The 23,554-nt window shown below is 37.1% G+C and overlaps 3 protein-coding genes and 2 long non-coding RNA genes across 5 annotated transcripts in view; 1 reads left to right on the top strand and 4 right to left on the bottom strand.

The window, feature by feature from the left end:
* The window catches only part of LOC127519796 (SLAM family member 9-like), a 139,393-nt gene that overhangs the window by 102,724 nt on the left and 13,115 nt on the right, over positions 1 to 23,554 (bottom strand). The gene's annotated exons all lie outside the window — the stretch shown is intronic.
* LOC127519786 (carcinoembryonic antigen-related cell adhesion molecule 1-like) overlaps positions 1 to 23,554 on the top strand; it is a 265,873-nt gene that overhangs the window by 229,974 nt on the left and 12,345 nt on the right. The gene's annotated exons all lie outside the window — the stretch shown is intronic.
* LOC127519919 (uncharacterized) lies at positions 3,687 to 4,656 on the bottom strand. The gene is made up of 3 exons (XR_007931973.1): positions 4,372 to 4,656; positions 3,913 to 4,203; positions 3,687 to 3,824 (listed from the first exon to the last, which is right to left on the bottom strand). It is a non-coding gene; the product is annotated as an uncharacterized LOC127519919 (long non-coding RNA).
* LOC127519904 (uncharacterized) lies at positions 11,135 to 15,011 on the bottom strand. Its single transcript, XR_007931956.1, has 6 exons — positions 14,915 to 15,011; positions 14,266 to 14,567; positions 13,829 to 14,122; positions 13,599 to 13,709; positions 13,468 to 13,526; positions 11,135 to 12,137 (listed from the first exon to the last, which is right to left on the bottom strand). It is a non-coding gene; the product is annotated as an uncharacterized LOC127519904 (long non-coding RNA).
* LOC127520172 (transmembrane and immunoglobulin domain-containing protein 1-like) lies at positions 16,135 to 23,211 on the bottom strand. Its single transcript, XM_051908070.1, has 5 exons — positions 22,884 to 23,211; positions 22,407 to 22,697; positions 22,237 to 22,329; positions 21,459 to 21,526; positions 16,135 to 16,140 (listed from the first exon to the last, which is right to left on the bottom strand). Exons 1-5 carry the CDS (start codon positions 23,173 to 23,175, stop codon positions 16,135 to 16,137), a joined length of 750 nt encoding a protein of 249 aa, XP_051764030.1. The 5' UTR covers positions 23,176 to 23,211.

Here is a 23,554-nt window from a genome sequence, read left to right as displayed (position 1 = left end):
GCCATTAACATGTAGTTAAGTATATCATATAAAGGGAATATTATCATAGTTACAATACATTTGATATGAATTATTTAATGTATAAAAATATGTGGGCAATACATTATGAATGCATTTTGTATATATTATATATTCTCATTTTAAATAATTCATAAGTGTATTTTCTATGTCTGATGAATATATTTAAAAGTGTATGAAAGATGAGTTCAAGTGTACTACAGGTGGTAACAATACATTTTTTTAATACAGAGATAGTATGTTAAAGCACGTTTTAGTTCATATTCATGACGTCTCAAACTAGCACAGTTGAGTACACTTAGATGTTCTTCAGATTATCTTAAGAAGTACTAAAGAAGAATAAACCCCTGGTTTCGCAGACAAGGCTTAAGCTAGTCCTAGACTAAAATGCATATTGTAGCCATTTTAACTGAAAGCAACTTGCACTGACATATCTTAAAATATGTCACTGCCATTGTTTTGTCTCAAGATGCACACCAGCAATGTGTCTTTCTAGGGCACGTTTATAAAAGCAACCTAAATGTCCTAATTGAAATAAGGCCTAATCCTAGCTTAGGCTAAGTCCCTGTGTGTGAAACTGGGCCTTGGTATATTAAGTGCATTACATTTTTTTTTTTTTTTCACCTGGGTCACAAGTTTGTATTTATACTTCAACACCATAATGTTGGTGAGATTTTCTGCCTCAAAGGCCCCTGTTGTCCAACACAATGTTTGAAGGCCAGAATTAGTCATTCATGGTAAAGCTCTTTTGCAGAAGTCAGACTGTGAACATAATAAAAAAAACAAAAAAAAACACCTTAAACCACATGCTCTTGACACAGGCACACTGTTCACACCTCAGAGACAAACTCGTGAGCAGACATTGAACACAAACATACAGCAGTAGATAATTCTCATGCAGAAGATGTTTGTCTAAGAGCTCGAACCTACATTTTGTAGAATGAAGCATGGTCTCAATTAGTTTACATGCCTTCACAACCAAGCATGTCTGCAGTATGGCGATATAGATATTAACATTCCCATAGCGTTGCAATGTCATGACAGCATGGAGTTCCACTCGAAAGGGAACGTCTCAGATCACACATACTCCGGTGTCATGCAATGCCTGAAAATGTTTTTTTTTACATACAGTTATAATGTTGACACATTCTTCTGGCATCTATTTATGGTCTCGTGATGCGCTTATGCTAAGTCGCCTGACCACACTGTTGTCAATCACAATTGCCATTGCTCACACATGCTTCAAACACCGGCTCATGCAGGGTTGAGCACATAGCATCACATGATGCAGCATCTTGTTCCCTCTCACGGAAAAATCTATGTCCTTTTTTTTGGTACACGTGTTGATTCTTACCACACGCACAGCTGTATTTGGGACTTAGAAAAAGACTTAAGTTTGATCATCATCTCTTTACAACAGGTGCATACACAACATGAGCCTCCTCTTCAACTTCCTGTAAAAAATCACATAAGTCATATTATTTTAAATGTTAAAAATGCATTCAGAAGATTGACTGAGATTCAGTGTGAAATAATAATAGTGATGCAATGTTTACAGAAAAATCAGATCTGTTAGGTGATTTTGCTGTAACAGCAAAGATGGACAGTGTAAATGCCACCATGGTGTTACACAGCAGGTTTGACTGTCATTGCTAGCGATGACAACACACTTGGTGTTGTTCTAGTCTTGTTGAATTAATTTGTGTGGAAATGTTTTCTTTTGTTTACTTATGTTTTAATCATGTTTACTGACTAAAGACTTTTTTACAGTTATTTAAACATATTGCTAGTGAAGTTTTCACTAATAATGTGATAGTTATGGCTTTTATAAATATCTGATATGATGCAGTGGTGCGACTGATCGGTATACAGACAAAGACAAAAGCGCACATCAAAATCTGAGTGCTAAAAAAAATACACAGACTAAATGCAGAGATTAAACTTACCAATTTTTGTGAATTTCTTTTGTAGAACATTGTCTCGGCGTAAGTTATTTCTTCATTACAAGTCTGAACTGTTTAAAGATACATAATAATAGATTGAGTTTTATTGTTTTAATCTCAAAGAGATCAGTTAATCACAACCTATAACTCTTTCCCCACCACTGATAATTACAGCGCTTCCCTTCTATTGACAGAATTTCACAGTAATCTATGTTGTCACTATTATATGGTAGGGGGCGCTATTACGCATCTTCTGAAAGAGTACAGAATCTCTGGATCAAAACACAGCTGAAGAAGTAGCAGAAACACACAATAGAAGCATTGCTTATGCACATGTTGTACAGAACAACCACTGAAATATTAAAAATGCTTAGGAGGAGGGCAGAGAGATGGCAGATCCAGGAAGAGGGAGGATCCAGGAAATGACCTTAAACTATGCTCCTTGGATGAAGGTCCACAGTAGAGCCAATGGAGAGAGTAGCCATGGTGAATCCCTGGTGTAGAGTCCAATTGACTCCAGGGGCACGGACAGAGGTAAAGGTGGTAGAGGTGGAGACCCAGTAAGAACTGAAGAGACCAGGGGCCTCATTTATAAAGTGTGCGTACGCACAGATTTGATCTTAGAGTGTGCGTACGCCTTAAATCCACGCCAACGCTTTATAAAAAACGGTCTTTGACGTGGAAAAGGGCTTAGTGCCACGTCAGGGTCTGAGCAAACGTACGCACTATTCCTGGTCAGATTACTGCAGGTTTTTGGAAATCTAAGCTATTCTTGCAGCTCGCATTCTAAATTAAAAGATTTGGATGATGACTGGTGATCTTTTATATGTAAATGACATTAATTAGTTGTAATTAATTAATGACATTAATTAATTAGTTGTGACATTAATTAGAACTGAAACCATTCAGCTGCACGCAAGTTCAAGATCATTTGCGATTTACAGATTTCACATCTAAAAGAGAGGTGTACACTCGTTTTCTGTGTGTACGTTCATTCTATGAATCACACATATGCACATCTGAGAAATGATCGTAAGATCAAATGTTTCTACGCAACATTTTATAAATGAGGCCCCTGGTGACACCAAAGGTCCTGGGGGCCAAGGCAGAGCCTTGGGGAAGAGTGGCTGAGGTGAAGCTAAAGTACCAGGTGTTCTCTATGCAGCTCGTGAACATTCATGGTGTGAACATTGCCCAGTATGGGACAGAAAGTGCATTTAAAAATGGCCTTCTTGGACAATATACGACAGGCAGTGGAAGTGAGAGCGGGAGGCACGGTGTGAGCATAATAAACCACATGGTGTTGGGTAAAGAAACAGGCATGGTGGTAATCTTTTCATATACATCAATCTTTACAACAGGGCTTGAGTTCGGCACACTGACTGAACTGGAAACAGTGAAAAACTAACACAATAACAACTCAAGTAAAACTCAAACCCAGAACATACTGCAATTTTTTTAAATAGCATTTATGAATTTGACATTATAATGGTTTGACGCATACATAAAAAGCCCTTAGCAGAGTATGCTTTATATTTATATTTAGGACAATATTCTTAACTCATAATTTACATTGAAGCTCAACAGATGAAACATTATCATTCACAGAAATGTTCATTTGAGCAGCTGAGGTCTGAATCTTTAAACTCATAAGATACTTATAAAATGTTTGGAGTATATTTTATAATACAGCAGTATTATAAAAAAGCAATAGGTAACACTTGCCTTCTTGATCAGTTTTTTTACATTTCCTGCAGATGCAGAAGATCCCAATGACTGCAACAATCAACAGAGATCCAGCAGCAGCAGAAATCAGCACTTTTAGGGGTGAATCTTGTTGTAAAGTAGAGTTAGGGTCTGGTTCTGTAAGGATAAAAATATGCCAGTCTGATCTACAACAAAACACAGAGGTCAGGTGAGTAAATAAAAACTAATATCAGCACTGACGCACCTGAACATGAGGTGTGACAGAGTTGAGTGATGTCCAGATGTTGAGTCTGGTTGCTGATGGGATTGTTCAGCACACAGCTGTAGGTGTTTTTATCCTGATATTCCACCTCCAGAGGTAGAGAGAGACTGATGCTGAGATCAGACACACTGATGCTGGACAATAAACTGTTTCCTTTGTACCAGGAGAGAGTCACATGACTCACATTCACAGCTGAACACACAAATGAACAATTTGATGATGATGAAGAACATTGTGAAGAGTTACTGAAGATGACTGGAACAGACAGACAAGCTGAAAAATATAAGTGAATAAGAGGAATATGGATAAATGAGTGTGTCTATAATCTTAAAATATAAAAAATTTCACATGTAAATAGTTAATAAAATATATGTGGAATATATATGTGGATGTTCATAAAATAAGAATATATAAAAGACAGGACTGATAATCTCTACTCACCATAGACAGAAACATTGAATGTTCGCAGCGAATGTTTCGCTCCCCTTATCTCTAGTTGATAAACTCCAGCATGTTCAGTTGTGATGTTTGTGATGGTCAGAGATCCAGTTTGATGATCCAGCTTCAGTCTGTCTCTGAATCTCCCATCAGTACCATTAAAAGCAGAAAAGATTTCTTTATTTCTTATAGATTTAGCTATCCAGTAGTTTTCAGCTCCAAATGTCCACAAAATGATGTTATTTTCATGTAATACGGTAATATTAGAGTGTAGAAGCACGGAATCTCCCTCCATCACTGACTTTTTTTCAATTGTCTCTGCCCTAAGAACACCTGAAGAACATACAAGAACATATTAAAGCTTCTAATGGTTTCTAAAGCCTGAAAATAGCAGTAGATTTAGTTGTTTAAAAATAACCTGAAAAACATCCAGAGCAGCAGCAAAGACACAAAAGCAAATTGAAAAGTATGAAACGAAAAGACAGACAAGGATGAACCAATAATTTGATATTTATATATCTTTTAAAATTTTCTAGTAAAAAATATCACATAATTTATACAATTTCAACAGATTTTTTAAATAAAGAATCACTGAGATCAATAGATAAACAGGCTGACTGGATCTTATGTAGGGTTCTCAAACTTTTGTCCACTGAAGTTTCTTGACATTTGTAGTTATGATGATACAGGAGTATTTAAAAAATATTTTTTGAGAAATTGTTGGATTAGTTTTGAAATTAAGATATTTAAAATAACAAAAGACAACTGGGATTTGAAAGTGTTACAGTGGAGTTTTTGGCTTTCTGAGCAGGAGAAATTTACTGTCACAATAAAAGCCATGCATGTCCATTTACAACTACAATTAAGACAGAGACATGAATTCAAATTAAGTAAATCTCATGATATCAATTAATCTGAATATGGTACATATAACAGCAGAATGTGATGTGCTTTATTGCCCTGAAACTGAAAGAAATTACACAGTAAAAATGCTTTTATAATGATTTTATAACTTACCCATCAGAATCCAGCAGCACAAACAGAACAAAACAAAACCGTGAAACATTTTCTTAAATGGCTCAGTGAAAAGTCTAATCAGACTGTCGGCTGAAAACTATCAAGCTGTCAGTCTTTGTGTGTGAATCCTCCCACCACACATTTTGGCGCTCTTAGTTCACATGCTCTGAATGTGTTATGAATATATGTATATATATATATATATATATATATATATATATATATATATATATATATATATATATATGAAAATTCATATGAAGTGTTCATAATGGTGGAAGACATTATTCATGTTTATCGGTTAACTTTTTTTTTCAGCTATAGTTGTCTGACTGGGTTAAACACATAAAAGTAAGAATATTGTGTTAAAATGTAACTCTAGTGATTTAAAAATATTTGTATATATTCAGTTTATTCAACTCTTGTATATGGAAAATCCAAAGTACAAAGCTAAAAATGTCTGCATCTCATGTCTTTTTGAGGTTCATCATCTGAGTCAAACTGAAAGCTGCTGTGGTCTGTTTTCTTCAAAAAACATGGTTTGATCTGTTTGGTGGACAAGAAGCAGCTTGTGCACGAGAGAACTGGTATTTAGAGCATGAAACTTGTAGGTGAAGGGCTTCTTCCTGCTTTTATGCACAACTTAGACACTTAAATCTATAGAAACATTGAACCATGATGAGAAAGTGTTGTTGACAGAGAGGGAGTTATAAGAGAAATAATAGAAACACAATGATCATATTTCACTCAATTGATACTATTTCACATTTTATTATAAATTAACTGAATATGTAGGTGTAAAATGAGAGCTATTGGCAAAGTCTCAGTAAGGGGCTGTGTGAAATTTCCACCCACGGTGCAAAAAAACAAACAAAAAAACTCTGTGGTGTCCAACCTTTCATTCTGCTCACTTATTGATGTCTTTTATGTCACAACTATAAGACAATAAATACATATTTTTCAAGGTTTAGTAGGTTCTCACTGGGACCTGTTGTTGACATCAGTGGGACCATGTTCACACTGTCAATCCAAATTTGATTATTTGTATATCTGATTGGAATCTGATCTAAGTGATTGCCTGTCCACACTGTGTATTGCAGAATCCATTTTATGTGTCTCACACTTTAGTGTCCAGAATATCTGCATTAGTTTCTGTGCCAATGATGTCGTGTTGGTAGGCCTCTGCCAAAAAACAACAACAGTCGCAACATGGAATGGATTTCAATACAGATGTTGTATTGCAACATATGATAATGGTTGCATCTCCTCCTTAGATCAGTAGTCAGGACACTGATTAGGGGGTCAGCCATTTTAAGGGCTCCCTCTTAATTTGCAAAGTCCAAAAAATCCTTCTATTCGCATGAGAAACGTCACTGTCATTGCTGCAGACACTGAATCCCACTTCTTACATACGTACTTAACTTCATTGTCCTTGAAGGCAATCCTTTATGTAGACAGCAGTATACATACACATACACAACTGTCTGTTTGCTCCCCTGCAGTCCCTGGTTTCCTCACACAAGTGCAGTCCATCTTGTAGCCACCCACCACAAGAACTTGAACCAGGGCAAAAAAAGCTGTGCTTGAACACATTGAAATGACTACAGCTAACTGTCAACTAGCATGTGCGTTCTGTGCTTGCGTGTAAATGAGATATCTGTCTGTATCTGCTGATTTATTCATCTATATTCATCATTCAAAAAGGGAAACTGAAACTAAGATTGCAGATATATAAACTAGAACTTGCTTACTATTTTGAATATCAATCATGCTGATCACTTTCTTTATTCTGTTTAGCTCATGTTATTATTAAAATAATGCTAGGGATTTTCTATAGTGTCCTGAATTAGCAGAACATTTCTTCCACCAGTCTGATCGGGTACTGTATATGTCTATGTCCACTTATACCCCTTTTCCACCAAGTCAGTTTGAGTGCTGGTTCAGAACCAGAGCCTAGTTTCAAATCAGTTCTTTGTCTTTCGACACCCGAAGTAGGGCAGGACGGTATATCGTGTTTGTATGATATATTGATATATTTTTATATACAATATGAAATGAGGCAATACCATTTATATTGGTATGCGCGCAAAACAGATGGAGCAAATTAAAATAAAAGCACCACAATTCTGACTTAAATATACATTTAGCTAAAGTATTTGTTTTTGAACAATTAAAGTGCCATACGTAGAATTTTAAACCTACAAGTAAGTGTATTTTTATGATAGTGTAATGAATGTCCACTGTGCAGTTTATTTACATTACCAACATGAATCCAAATATAAACAAAATACCAAACAAACAAACATTAACATAGCACTTACCAGCTGTGGTTGCAGGGAACAAAGCTAGACAAGAGAACAATGAAACATGAGGGCTATATTCATGTTTCAAGTCGTCAAGTCAAGCCAAGCCAGAGTTTCTTCATGCCTGGTAAGCCAAAGACTGTTCAGGTCATGTCTGCCAAGACTGAGTTTCTTCATGTCACACCTGCCAAGCCATAGACTGTTCACGTCATGCCTGCTATGCAAGCATGACAAGATAGCCGCTTCGCCTGTGTCTTTAGACAAGATGGCCACTACGCCTGTGTCTTTATACAAGATGGCCGCTATGCCTGTGTCTTCAGACAAGATGGCTACCACACCAGAGACTCTTCACGACATGGCCGCCAAGCCAGAGTCTCTTCATGTCATGGTCGCCAAGCCAGAGCCTCTTCACGACATGGCTGCCATTTAAGAGTCTCTTCAAATCATGGCAGCCAAGCCAGAGTCTCTTCACGACATGAACACCAAACCAGAGCCTCTTCATTTCATAGCTGCCACGCCGGAGTCATCAGCCAAGATGGCCACCACGCCGGAGTCATCAGCCAAGTTGGCCGCCATGCCTGAGTCATCAGCCAAGACAGCCTCCAGCTGTCATGGCCGCCGCACCGGAGACTCCAGCCATCATGCCCGCTATGCTAGAGCCTCCAACTGTCATGGCCGCCATGCCAGAGTCTCCAGCCATCATGGCTGTCGCGCCTGAGCATTTAGCTGTCATGGCTTCCTTGCCTGAGCCTCTTTACATCATGGCTTTCACGCCGGAGCATTCAGCTGTCATGGCTTCCATGCCTGAGCCTCTTTACATCATGCCTGCCATGCCAGAGTCTCCAGTCATTATGGTTGCCTCACCCAAGAGCCCCCTCACATCATGTCTGTCCAAGTTCCGCCGGAGTTTTTATTTTGGGGAGGGCCTATAGGTATCAAGCTCCAGAGGCTGCAGAGCTTGGTCCACCACTGTACCACGGCCCAGGTCCTCCATTGCACCAGGACCCTCTGCTTCACTGCCCAAGTTTGTCATTGCTCCATGGCCCTGGTCCACCCATGCTCCATGGCCCATGTCCGCCCATGCTCCACAGGCCCAGGTCCACCCATGCTCCATGGTCCAGGTCTGCCCATGCTCCACGGTCTAGGTCCACCCATGCTCCATGGTCCAGGTCTACCTCTGCTCCATGACCCAGGCCCACCATTGCCATGCCATGGTCCAGGTCCTGTCCCCCTGCACGGGCCTGGCCCTCTATCCCTCCCCCAAGACTGCCTCTGCTCTACCTCCCTCCGGGACTATGTCTTGTTTTGATTTATGCTGGGCGTCAAGAACCACCCTTGGGGGGGAGTGGGGATTCTGTCATGTCTTGTTTTGGTGTTGTGGTTTATGTTCATGTTTTATTTTGATAATAAATGTTTTGATTTTTTATTTTGCACATATATAGCATTGATTACATGTTACATTTACTATATGTTTTAATAGCCTTCAATATGAACATAGTTTGTGGAACAACATGAAGCAGGATGTGAAATAAGATTTAAAAAAAAAATAAATATAGTTTTTTTTTTCTAAATACAAATATAAAAATGAAGAAAAGATCGAGATATATACCGTATATCAACATTCAGCCAAAAAAACCTGAGATGTGTTTTTTTTTGGCCATATCGCCCAGCCCTAACCCAAAGCACCAGCTCTGAACCAGATGAACAAAAACTTGTGACCGCCATTTTTGAAATAGCAGCTAATCAAGCTAATAGCAGCTCAATTGTAATCTCCATCTATACAAATTAGGTGTTGGATTCGCCGTGTTTGGAATGCGGTGTAGGTTCGCAAAGCCATGAGCATCAATAGTAACGCAGCGTCCGCCATTGTTGATGGACTTGTTTGAGAGGTATCGGTGCTGGGCAGACCGATCGGTGTGTGCCATCAGGGTGCCGCGAGAGCATTTGGAGAGCATACACCTCCTTGTGCTTTTGGATCGCTCTTGCGGTGCTTTGGTGTTGTGCACCGATTGGTCTGTGCCGTGTGAATAGCACTGGCTCTAGCACCCGGTTCATGCTGGTGGAAAAGGGGTATTAGTGAAGTAGTCCATGGCGATCAAGGCATAAAAGTTCCAAGCCTGTAAAACCAGAAGTGACCCCAGGATATCACTAATACATTCTTCACTAATACATTCTGACAATGTGTAACCCCTCTTGTCCGACCTGCCTTGTCACCAGCATGGGAGGTGCATTTGAGATGCAACAAATGTGTAGGTGTAGCAACTCTGCCAGTCTGCATCGATGCATCACCCCACAGTGAAAGAAGGGATGACACCTCATCACTGGACCACAGACAGTCAAAATGGGAGTGTCAAACTGTCAATTTTAAAACATATTCAATATTTTGAATAAAAATGTGCAATAGCAATAAATTAATTTCCCAGCCCTTTGTATGGGCTATTTATTATCATTTATTTATTTATGCCATAGAAGAACCATTTTTGGTTCTCAGTATCCCAGTAATGGTTTTGTTATCCCAGGGACACAGTCAATTGGTGCTTCCCAATTTGCATACTGTCCAGCACTGATGTGCACAGACATTTCAAGGGTCAGTGGCCCAAACCAAAAAAAGGGCACAGAGGGGAGAACCTCTGAAGAGGAGGTACATTGAAATGAGCATCCTCCCTTTCCAGTAAAAATTCGACGTGGACATTCTGATGGCTAATAGTGCCCATAATCAATTCCACATTTGAAGGAGGATTTGCTTTATAGCTACAAACACCAAATTTCTTTTAAAAAACTGTAAACTTGGCAGAAGTATGAGACTCTGATTTTTCTGACAGCTCATGACGCCATCTTGTGGTGTGATTCACTGGAATGCATCGAGGTTCGAAGTGGGCAGTGGTGGATGAAGTACAAAAAAAAGTACAGATACCCTAATAAAATAGTACTCCTTTTCAATTTTACTTGAGTAGTTGTACTTAATGTACTTAAATTCTGGAAGTAATTCATTTTGCAATTTTATGTACTCCATTTTCTCAAAATATATAGGGAGTATGTACTAGACCAGAGGTCTCCAAACTGTCCTGGAGGGCCACTGTACGGGTTGGAGCTAAACTCTGCTGGACAGTGGCCCTCCAGGACCGAGTTTGGAGACCCCTGTACTAGACACACAGACAGAGCTTCATTATGAATTATTATGAATTGTCAAGTTGCCAGCATTAGTTAATAAGGAAGACTCTGAAGACAATATGTATCTGCAAGTAAGAAAACTTTTCTTTTATTACCAAAACTTGTCCTACACTGATAACTATTACTGATAATTCAAGTGTGCAAACAAGTGAAAATAACAAAATATGTTTAATTGTTAATGCATGCAAATAAATATGAAATGCCTATATAGTAAGCATTATATCATAGTTGAAAATCAGTAGTTAAGAGCAAAAATGTATTCTGACCTGTGGGAATATACACTTATTAATGCACTCTAATATAACATTTTCATATTCTGTTCACTAGAAATTATGATTTCAAATCCAAAACTTGATTCATTGTTATTTAATCATATTAAGTAATAAATCTTTTTTTGCATGATTTGGTCCAGCTCTTATATGGTTCTTAACATCAAAAACTTTTGTGCGGTTCATTTAGGGAAACAAGTATGGGACTAAGCAGAAAGCAGGTTATGCAACATACAGTATAACCCTGGTAAGGTTACAGATAGGTAAAACTTAAATGTTTGTTTCCAAAAACTGGATAACTCTCAGGGTATGTAAACAGCCATAGTAACTTATTCTCTGAATGTACCCTGCTTCGGATCCAAACATTTTTATTTGACATAACTGAAATTTCTTTTAAAAATATGTCTGAAATACGAGGAAGGGTCATTTTTAAGAAGGAAGGGAAGAAGGAGATGAATATGAAGAAACTGAGAACTTTAGAGAAAACAGTTGTGCACAAAGCTTCCTTTGGGGACTTTGCAGTTGAATAAAGGTAATACACTGCAATATATTGCAATAGATGTGTGACAAATTAGTCCACAAAGGATGACGAGAGAAAGGTACCCCTTCAAATAATACAGCAGCTTTAAATAATACAAAGGGCAGTTTCAAAGGCAGTTTGGTGTCAGGAGGAAATCACAGTTAGTACGAAGGCCCATGGCGGAAACAATGGTGGGAGGAGCAAGGGAGGAGCCAATAGTTCAAACAACCAACAGTGGAGCCAGGAGATCTGAAAACCCAGGCGTAGCTGATGAGATGACAAGACAGGATGACATTGTATGTCCTGGAGGCCACAACCAAAACACTATGAAACTATACAGAACTACATGATACAGTGTCAATTATGTATGACATATAATAAAATATATATATAAAAATGACATCCTGTCAGAGAATAAACCTGAATAGAGACGTAATTTGATTATCGCTTTTTGGGGACATTTTCGTACACAGCCTCCATCTTTGATTTCTGCAAGGAAACACAAACTCTATTAGGAACAACATAGAAAATAAATAAATAAATAAAAAATTTGCTTCAAATTCACTCAGTCCAACCTTTACAATGACCCCTTATTATAGTTTCTGTTAAATAATTTATTTGTTTCAGGACTGAATACTTTAAATTATGTTTTATGAACAAAGTTTGAGAGGAGCATGTTCAAACGATCTACCCAATCAGCTTGAGAGGAGGCCTATATACATTTATTAATAGCCAACTCATCTATGATCCTCGGCAGTTTTTTGCATCCCTCCACCATCCCATCTCCTCACGCTCGGCTTTTTCCTATTCCCAGCTAGAGGTACAGGGAGAGTACTCTGGGTTTGGCCAAATTCCGAGCTCGGAGCCCTCCCCTCGGACAGCATGCCAAATATGCATATTTTAGGCTTTTATTTGATCATTTGTAAGTGTGAACTTGTGAAACTATTATTAGCAATGTAGCAGAACTGTGTACTCAAATATTTTTGACTGTAAGTAATGTTGCACCTATGTCAATTAGCAGTCATTAGACTGATTAAGATCTATATCTCTGGGATTGAACCATTGAGCACCTTTAAAATGCAGATACAAAAAGGAAAGTTTGCTGAGAACCAGAATCTAAAAGGATATTGAGATATCTTTAAAACTTCTTGAGTTACAGGCATGCAAACTTGAGACATTTTTTTTCACATTTTTAAACTGTCACCGTTGGCATATAATGCAACAATGATTGCTAAAATCAACAGATTTTACTAACAGACTGCCTCTGTATGAAAAAATAAAATAATGATGCTGCTGTCTATCTAAAGTCATTTTTATCCCCCTGTAATTTGGCTCCAAATCTCAGGTGAAATTGTCATTTTGACCATCCTCTACAAAACAGTGGATTGCTCAGTAAATATACGCCTTTTAAATATACATTTATATTTTGGCTTTTATCACTATTTATGTTGGTCTCTCTACAGAAAAAAAAAAAAAAATCTATATATATATATATATCCCAAGGGGGGATTGGGAGGGGTTCAGAGGGAAGGGGTATTGCTCCCATAACACAGGATACATTTACAGTATGCATTAATAATTTATTATTTTTCTAGTGCTTCGGTGGTCATATTAATTACTTTTATCCTAATGTTATCTTAAGACATTCACATGTATGCACAATAAACAAAATATCAATAATCGCCAGCTTTAACTATATTATTTTGATCTGCTCTGTATATAGTGGAGGTAATGATAATAACGGTTCAGCCGATAAACCACAAACGTCTGATGCTACAAACTTCAGTCACACTGACTGCAACTTCTTGCAGCTTCTCACCTTTTGTCGTGTTGTTGGTTTACACAGCGCTGAATGAGTTCTGTCTTCCTCTGTCTGAACTGCATTAACAATAAATCACAGGTGTTAAAAGAACAAAGGTTGCATTATTTGTTTATTATCGAATTCCTGACCTGATTTTCTACATTTCCTGCAGATGCAGCAGATCCCAACCACAGCTACAATCACTAGAGATCCAGCAGTAGCAGAAATCAGCACTATGTTAAATAAAGATAGACGCCGATCTGTAATGCACAAAAATGAGTCTGTCAATCTGACCTCGAACAAGAGTGAGATCTCAGTGATGATTTATTTTAGTGTCAAAAACAGATAAAAATAATCGCTACTATCACCACTTTCGTACCTGAGTGAATCTGGCAGACTTGAGTGATGTTGAGATGTTTGATTTGGTTGCTGATGGGATTGTTCAGCACACAGCTGTAGGTGTTGTTATCCTGATATTCCACCTCCAGAGGTAGAGAGAGACTGAAGCTGAGATCAGACACACTGATGCTGGACAATAAACTGTTTCCTTTGTACCAGGAGAGAGTCACATCACTCACATTCACAGATGAACACAACAATGAACAGTTCTGGCTTGATGGCGATGAAAGGTTTTGTGAATAATCTCTGATAATGACAGGAATGGGCAGACGAGCTAGAAAAGAAAGAAACAGAAATATGGGTAAATCTACAGCAATCTTATATTTTGTGTAGTGTTCTAATGAGTGTTTAGTGTGTTGACGGTCAATGAGTATTTCTTTAATACAACAAGATTTTTTGAAAATGATCTCTACTCACCATAGACAGAAACACTGAATGTTTTTGATGACCACCTGGGTCCATTTATCTCTAGTTCATAGTGTCCAGTGTGTTCAGTCCTGATGTTTGTGATGGTCAGAGATCCAGTTTGATCGTCCAGCTCAGTCTGTCTCTGAATCTCTTATCAGGGAAGATTTGTTTCTCTTTATTGATTTTAGCTATCAGAGAGTTTTCAGCTCCATATTTCCACAGTATGTCGTCGTCTTCACATATTTCAGTAAGATCAGAGTTTAGAGTGACAGAATCTCCCTCCATCACTGACACTGAATCACCAAACACACCTGATGAACAGACAGAAAGAGATTTCACATATCTGAAGTGAAATCTGAACTGAAAAGTGAACTGTGAATTGAACATCCCAAATGCAAAATAAAATGCTGTGACATCAATTTACAGATTGCATGAACCAGTAATTTAATCTTTAAGGTGTTATCTGCCTGTAACTTCACATTTATTTTGCTTTAAATGCCAAGTCTCACAACAAATATCTGTTTTATTTGATCTGGGAAACATGAAATGCAAATCCTGTAACAAATCTGAACCAAATCAACATTATTATTATTATTATTATTATTATTATTATTATATCAGTGAAGTGGAAAGAAATTAAAATGCTTTTATAACTTACTAGTCCAGCAGCACAAACAGAACAAAACAAACACGTGAAACATTTTGTTTAGCGAAGAGTCTGACCCAAAAAGACTTTACTCTGAAAGACACTCAAGTTCATCTGATCTGTTTGAATCCTCCCACAACAGTTGACCCACCTACCCCTCTCTCTCTCTCTCTCTCACTCACACACACACACACACACACACACACACACACACACACACACACACACACACACACACACACACACACACACACACACACACACACACACTCCATCTCACTCTCTGGCTGAATGTGTATTATATAACCTACATCTGGCTCTTATTAAGACCTTAACTGCTCATAATTGTGGAAAACATTTTTATTTTAATCCATTAACAAATGTTTTTTAAAAGGAACTACTCACTGTGTTAAATATGTAGTAAGTAGAAGAGTGGAAAATTGTGAGTATTGAATTAGTCAACCTAAATTTAATTGTAAATAAGCTTATGGATTTTAGAAGGGTTTTATAATCATTTAAATGGTTGTGAATGGCAAAAATGTTAAAACTGTGAACCATCTGACATTGCTAGTCTTACTAAAGTGAGGCATGAGCAGCTCGTCTTCTGAGTCATACTGAAACCTGCTGTGGTTGGTTTTTATTTTAAAACAAGGTTTGATCTGTTGGGTGGACAAACAGCTTATGCGTGAGAGTGGCCGTTTGTTTCATCTGTGGGTAGTTTGTAGGTGAAGAGCTTCTTCCTGTCTTTATGAATCTCACAGTCTGACTTCCTCTCTAGCCCTGATGCAGTCTTCGTTTGGGGGGTACACTCGGGCTCTTTGGAGTCTCCAGGCAACAAAATGTAATTTTGTAACAAAATAATTGTTTGTTTGTTTTTTTTAAACAAATGTAATTTTACTCTGTTTATTAATATTTTTCCTCCACATTTGTGAAGATTTTGGAGGATTTATGAATTATATAAATAAATAAAAAAAAAAATTTAAATAGGTTTTTAAACAAAAACAGCTTTTCATGTAAAATTCACTTTATAAATGACCCACATTTGTAACATTAATTCATGGGGATAACATGGATAATTTGACATGGTTTAGTGTAAAATTTTTGCCCATCTTTTGGAAAATGCAGTTTTAAAAGTAAAAAATTATCACTTTATCCAGTAGATGGCTGCAGATCTCCACTATTTGCTATGTGCTATTTGACTAACTGAAAGACACAAGTTTTTCCAGTTGGATTCATACCTAAATATTATGGAATCACAATTACAACAATAAAAATTACTTTTAGTCAAAGTTTAACTATTTTTGTACTGAACAAAAAATCAGTTTTTCAATAATGTTACATTATGTTACAAAGAGAAAAGTTGGAGTCTGTAGAATTTATCATTTATTTCAATCATCTGTTGTATAATTCTACAAATTTAATCTACACTTCAGTTGCTAACTGTAACAGAACAAAAATGAACAGAAATGAACAGTTATTATTATTACATATTGAATACAAATACACGACATGAACATCAAAATGCAATGAACTGAACAACAATAACAAATAAGCAAATAAAACAAATGGATTCTGTGTGTGAGTGTAACCCCTCTACCGAGGTCCTACTCGCCCCGCGATGCGCAGGCCTCAAACCTGGGTCTCTGGTGTGGGAGTCGGAAGCTCTATCAAGGAAGCTAAAGGCTGCAACCTCTAGCGTCAGTCGCTAGAGCATCTCTTGAGATCAGAGGAGTGAGGTTTACACACACAGCAACTACTAGCTGAGCATGATGATCAATATGCATTGTGACAGAAATCCTTTTGTTGTTATGTAGCTCAACATGTTTAGTCTTATTGTTTAAATCTAATTTTCTTGATTTACTGAGAGTACCATGTTTTACCATGCCTCAGAGAAAAACACTATTTTGTGAAGTAGCTAACATAGCATAATCAGATGTAGCTTTATTTTTAGTAACAGTAATACAGCATTTTCTCCATCATATAAAACTTTTTTAAATTAATTGCATGCCATTTATCAGCAAGCCACCCAGCATTAATATGATATTCTAAAATTGGTCTAGCTTACTGCAGTGTGCAACAGTGTCTCACAGCATTCGCTCCGCAGCAACTCACTTAAGTGTATCTAATATGATAAAAGAGCGCTGCTTTACCTCATACGCTTGACCTCTGCTTCATACTACAGTAACGTTAATAATCTCATCCATGAACATGATTTCTGCCCGAGTCCCTTCCCGATTCTTTTCTACCGGCTGTGAGGTGAAGACAACAGCTCCCAAGATTCCGCGCTCAATCTCGGCATCATCAAGCTACGCCTTTGTTTTGAATAGGCGACCTCTAGCGGTGATAATTCTACATACTATGCCTTTAATTTTAGCAAAAGTCATTTGGGGTCAAAACCTGGTGATTCAGATCAAATAATGATTATGTGAAAACATAACCAACACCACCTGATCATCTTTTCTCTTTGCTTGTCTAGATGTTACAACTCAATTACAACAGCCCAAACAAAATCTAATATTAAAAAGTCAAGGGTCAAGAGCTCAACTAAAGCAAACCCTGATCTCCATGATGGTGACTTAAAATTGTGATTTTCTCCTTTGGTGATTCTTCTTGTTAACTTCAGGTATCCTCAATAATGGTCAACATCACTAAATTATCTCATTAATTGTAACACTGCTTCAGTGTTCATTTAACACTTTTCAGTGTTCATTTAACACTCTTAGGGTACGTTTACACGACAACGATGTAGTAAAAATGTAAAAGTTTTTTCTTTGTACAGATGACAACGTTATCAAAACTATCCCTGTTCACACAGATCCGCGCAAACCACTAAAAACGCTGTAAGACGCCTACTACAGACAAGTAGTAGGCGATGTCACTTTGTAAAGAAAGACTACGCGCATGCACATATACGCATTATTTTAAAGCACTTGCCTCGCACATGCCTATCCACCTTATTTTTTTACAGTTTACTGCAATTTGATATTCTTCTCATTATTTCCATATAGCGACTAATAAATCTGAAGTCTCATCACAGAAAACACCTTAGGTCCGCGTTGAAAAATAAGGTGGATAGACTAAACACGCAATACATGTGCATGCCGTCACCATTTTCACAGATTCACGTTTTTGCAGTTTACATGGAAATAATAACAGTATTGTTTTCAAAAACTTCCACTTTGAAACCTCAAAAGTTTGCGTTATCAGGCCACAAAAACGCTGTTGTCGTGTAAATGAACGGCCAAAACGCATAAAAAGTTTCCGTTTTTAGTTGAAAACGGTGTCAGCCCCTTATTTTAACATGTTCACACTCTTGACTGTGGTCTCACAAATACTCCCAGGAGAGTTCATTTAACGCTGGAGTTTTTGCTGTGTTATGTTACTGAAAAAAAAAGTCTGTTTGCAGCATTGCTGCTTTTAGTTAGTTTCTCCTTAAAACTGATGAAAACTAAAGAAATTAGCAACCATAAAATTATACATTGCATTTATTCTTAAAATAACTCCCATACATTGACAGAAAAAAAAAAAAAAAAAAAAAAAAAAAACTGGATATGACCTATCAAGGTATCAAAAAGGTTTAAAGAATAGTTCTTAGAAGAAGTGTTGCTGGAGCTGGAAATAACTGCTGAAACTAGCACTGTTTAACTGCATGATTATAGCATGAGTATTTATATAAGATCATGATGCATATGCACACAAAACAAATGATCATATTTCAAAGTAATATATCTGTATGATTTGAGACCTTTTTGTCAAACACCAGCATTGATGAGTTCAGTACTTTGTAAAGCAGGTTTTCTATAGAGCAGAAGTCAAATGGTTTCATGTGAGCAGGAATGGAAAAACACCTTCAACCACACGCTATTGACAGACACACTTTTCACCCCAGACACACTCACAAACTGACATCAAACACAAACGTCCAGCAGACCAAGCTGTGTGTCCAACCCCATTTCTGTATAGATGTGAATAAATGAGACCACAGCAGGGTCTCTACCCCAGTGTTTTGCATCTATTTTTTGCACTTTTTTTCATGAGATTTACACACATGGTCCCTTTAAGACTTTTAGAGTCACACATGAAAATGTTCCATGTGGGTCATGCGATTTAGATAATCTGTTAAATGTCCTTGTATTATAAGGCAAGTTCTTTTGAAGTTTTAGGAGACCATTTGATAAAATCAACTTAAATTATTTTGCTTTAGACAGGTCACACAGTTGGGTCTTGTACCCTAAAGATTGAAGTTTGTTCATCTTCTCATTGTGAGAGGTGCATAATCCACATGATCCTCGTCTGCAGCTTTCTGTAAAAAACACAACACAAGATATAATAATAATAATAAATATTGGGTTCATCCTGATTGAGAAGTTGTGATATATAGTTTTTTTCTAATAACATTTATCAGCACTTATAAAGCATCTTGAAATTACATCAAACAACATCTTCTATATTTCGCTAAAATGTTAAGAGTGGTTATCCAGAACTTTAATTCAAGTTTAACCACTTTTTTTTTTTACAAAATATTTATCTCCAGCACGTGTTCATGCTCTTGAGTCAGCATGCATGTGTCGTGATGCTCTCATGAACGTGCACTGGAGATTAATATTTTGTAAATAAAGTGGTATATTATGTTGTTGTTGTTGTTGTTTTGCTGTTGTTGTTGTTTTTTTTGTTTTGTTTTTTGCAAAAACAAAGCACTCACATCGCTTCAAAAAAATCGCTTCATAAAAATGATTAAACCACTGGAGTCGCATAGATTATTTTAAAAGGGTCCTTAATTATAATTTAATTTTTAAACTTTAGTTAGTGTGTAATGTTGCTGTTTGAGCATAAACAACATCTGCAAAGTTATGATGCTCAAAGTTCAATGCAAAGGGAGATTTTTTCTTTTACAGAAATCACTTTTTAAAGCAGCCCAACATAAGCCCCACCCCCGAGAACATGCAACAAAGGGGTGAGGCCATGTTGGGCTGCTTTAGAGAAGAGGAAGAGTTGTTGTAGTAGAGTGTTGTTACCATGCTGTCATTTTACACTGGACTGCTTCACAAACGAGGGTCAATAAAAGATTAACATGACGGCACATGCTAGTCGATGAGTTGAATCAACTCCACAGCAGCTACATAAATGTATCCACTAACCGTTCAGAAACGTCCTAATAGTTGTAACTTCTTCCTGAGTCTTTCTATCAGTGTCAACTCCGGTTTGAACAATGTAAGGCTGAACACCGTTACTAACAATCGTCATTTTGGCTGCTTAAGATTCTCCAGCTTTGTTGTTATTGAGCAAACGAAGCATGTGCTGTTAAAGCTCCGTCCTCTTCTGGAAAGGGGTGGGAAGCAGGAGCTGTGTTTTTGCTCACACCCTATTAGGGGCAAATTTGACAAGCTATAATAAATTATATGTGGGGTATATTGAGCTGAAACTTCACAGACTCATTCTGGGGACACCACATACATATTACATCTTGTGAAAGGGGCATTACAGGTCCCCTTTAATGATGTCTTTACTACCTTTCTAGGGATTGAAAGTGGTAGTTGTGTAGACTGTCAAAGGAGGGTCAGAAAGCTGTCAGATTTCATCAAAATGATCTTAATTTGTGTTCCAAAGATGAACGAAAGTCTTACGAGTTTGGAATGACATGAGAACATTTCATTTTTGGGTGAACTAACCCTTTAATTGTTGAAATGTGTTCCTCAATGCAATTACATTCAGCTAGGTTTATCAACCATAGGACAGCCAGGAATCTTGGATTTGTGATTGACAATCAGTTAAACATCACAGACCACATTGCTAGCATGGCCCGGAAGATCAAGCCCTTCCTATCAGAGCATGCTACAAAACACCTTGTCCAAGCTCTTGTTCTATCCAGACTGGACTATTGTAATGCTCTCTTGACAGGTCTTCCAGCATGCACTGTCAAGCCTCTGCAACTGATCCAGAATGCTGCAGCAAGACTGGTCTTTAACGAGCCGAAGAGAGCGCATGTCACACCTCTCCTCATGAACTCCTCATGAAGCAATTGCCGCTCACATCAAATTCAAGGCGCGGATGTTTGACTACAGAACAACCACTGGCTCTGCACCACCATACCTAAACTCACTACTTTAGACTTATGCGCCCTCCAGAAGCTTGTGTTCTGCAAGTGAATGGTGCCTTGTGGTGCTATCCCAAAGAGGAACAAAATCAGTTTCACTTTTTTTGAAGGACCTTTACCTTGACTATTTTAAGCTGGTGGAATGACCTGCTTAACTCAACATGAGCTGCTTCAAGAAACGGTTGAAGATGCATCTTTTTCATCAACACTTGACCCATTAATACTAACACTTACTATTCTATTTCTGTTCTAGCTATGTTTTCTATATATGCAAAAAAGTTGCTTAATTACTTGATAAAAATGAAATCTCTGATGTGATCCAAATAATACAATATGCAATGAGAGTTTCTTGCACTGAATGGTGATCTTATGGCTTTTAAATATATTTAATATGGTATATTTAACTTTTTATCATTTGCTAAAAATGACAGAGACACACGAGACAGGAAGAAATGATCTTACCGATTTCTGTGTGTTTCTTTTGTAGAACGTTGGTTCAGCGTAAGTGATCTCGTCTTCACCAGCCTGAACTGTTTCAACAATAATAGATGTATTAAAACAACAAAACTCAGTACAAACTAGATCTGATTCTTCACAACATATGTATTATTATTATGGCTTTCAAAGTGAATGCATAAATGCACACATTTTATTAAATATTTAACATTGCCATTTTAAAAAAAATGGCATTAACAAATTTAATTTGTCATTAGGCCTATAACTTTTTCACACAAAATGTTACAAACAGAGTATCTGTTCATCATAAAATTTAGAGAGACATTCTTTACACAATTTATAAATCAAACCCGCATTGTGAAATTGAAGCTCAACAAAAGTAATCAATAATAGATATTTTGACTTCAGCACCAGCTTTTTATTTTTGAATTGCATTTCTATTTTTGGCATCTCCAGTGTTTTGATGCAGTTTGAGAAATGTAGAATCTGTGTTTTTTTTTTTTTTTTTGTGCAAGACGAGTAAAAAGAGCACTGCTCGATTTCATTATATATAAATAGATGTATTATGTTATGATTGAAATGTACAAACACATTTTTATTTAGGTTTCTTTTCATATAAATGATCTAGAAGGTGTTATAAATCATGAGAATAATTATTGATTCAATTATAATTAGGGCTATCAACTGACTATAAATATTTAATGTATATTTTCAAATACTTATTTGTTATAATACATGTCTAAAAGCAGTAGGTTACACTTGCCTCCTCTGTCAATTTTTCTACATTTCCTGCAGATGCAGAAGATCCCGACTGCAGCAACAATCAACAGAGATCCAGCAGAGATCAGCACTATCAGAGAGACTGAGACTGGAGGAACTGAAGGAGAGTGAAAGAGAGACAGTCATTAATGTGAGTGAATTTATACATAAACGCTAATATCAGTTCTGTCGTACCTGCACATGTGTGACAGAGTTGATTAATGTTGAGATGTCTCGTCTGGTTGGTGTATGAATTGTTCAGCACACAGCTGTAGGTGTTGTTATCCTGATATTCCACCTCCAGAGGTAGAGAGAGACTGATGCTGAGATCAGACACACTGATGCTGGACAATAAACTGTTTCCTTTGTACCAGGAGAGAGTCACATGACTCACATTCACAGCTGAACACACCAATGAACAATTTGATGATGATGATGAAGAACACTGTGAAGAGTTGCTGATGATGACAGGAACAGGCAGACAAGCTGAAAAACAATAAGCAGATATATGGGTAAATCTAAACAATGTTAATTTCGCTTCATTGTGTTGATGATGAGCCATGATTGTCTGTAATTTCAAACTATAACATAATTAATTACATAACATTAACGTTTCAATATGTAAATAGCTAATTGAACAAGAAGGACAGGATGAATGATGTCTTTACTCACCATAGACAGAAACACTGAATGTTTTTGTTGTCAGATCCACTCCCCTTATCTCTAGTTGATAAACTCCAGCATGTTCAGTTGTGATGTTTGTGATGGTCAGAGATCCAGTTTGATCGTCTAGCTTCAGTCTGTCTCTGAATCTCCCATCAGGACCATTATATGTGTAGAACAATTTATAATTTCTACTGATTTCAGCTATAACATGCTTTTCAGCTCCATATTTCCACAGTATATTGTCACCTTTCTGTATTTCAGTATCATCAATGTATAAAGTGACAGAATCTCCCTCCATCACTGACACTGACTGTATTTGATTTGTTTCAGATCCAAACACACCTGAAGAACAGATTTTACATAGATTAATCTGTGTTAAGTTTGTAGCCTTTAACAGCAGCAGAGCCCCGAAACAAAATGAAGTCACATATATGAACAGACAGATGTGAATCAATAATTTGATCTTTAATGTGTTTGCTGTAGAGCAAAATAAAATGTATTCAACACTTTTTTTTATTACTGAATTTCCATGAAGTTTGTAGCTGTCTATGATTACTGCAGAATAATTTAAAATGATTTAAATGATTTTTTTTTTTTAGAAATTGCTGGGTATGATTTGCTTTTGCAATCGCTGAAAATAAGATTTCAAAAAGAACAAGATACATTTGATCACAGTT

This window comes from Ctenopharyngodon idella, chromosome 10 (genome assembly GCF_019924925.1).
Source record: "Ctenopharyngodon idella isolate HZGC_01 chromosome 10, HZGC01, whole genome shotgun sequence".
Classification (NCBI taxonomy): domain Eukaryota; kingdom Metazoa; phylum Chordata; class Actinopteri; order Cypriniformes; family Xenocyprididae; genus Ctenopharyngodon; species Ctenopharyngodon idella.
The sequence above is the reverse complement of the archived record's forward strand: the minus strand, read 5'-3'. Positions and strand labels throughout refer to the sequence as shown.

Coding starts and splice junctions, on each gene's coding strand:
- LOC127520172 (XM_051908070.1), bottom strand. CDS start 23,175: ATGGAGGGAGATTCTGTCACTTTATACATTGATGATACTGAAATACAG. Junction 22,698..22,883: donor ATTCAGTGTTTCTGTCTATG/GTGAGTAAAGAC, acceptor ATTGTTTTTCAG/CTTGTCTGCCTGTTCCTGTC. Junction 22,330..22,406: donor ACTCTGTCACACATGTGCAG/GTACGACAGAAC, acceptor ACTCTCCTTCAG/TTCCTCCAGTCTCAGTCTCT.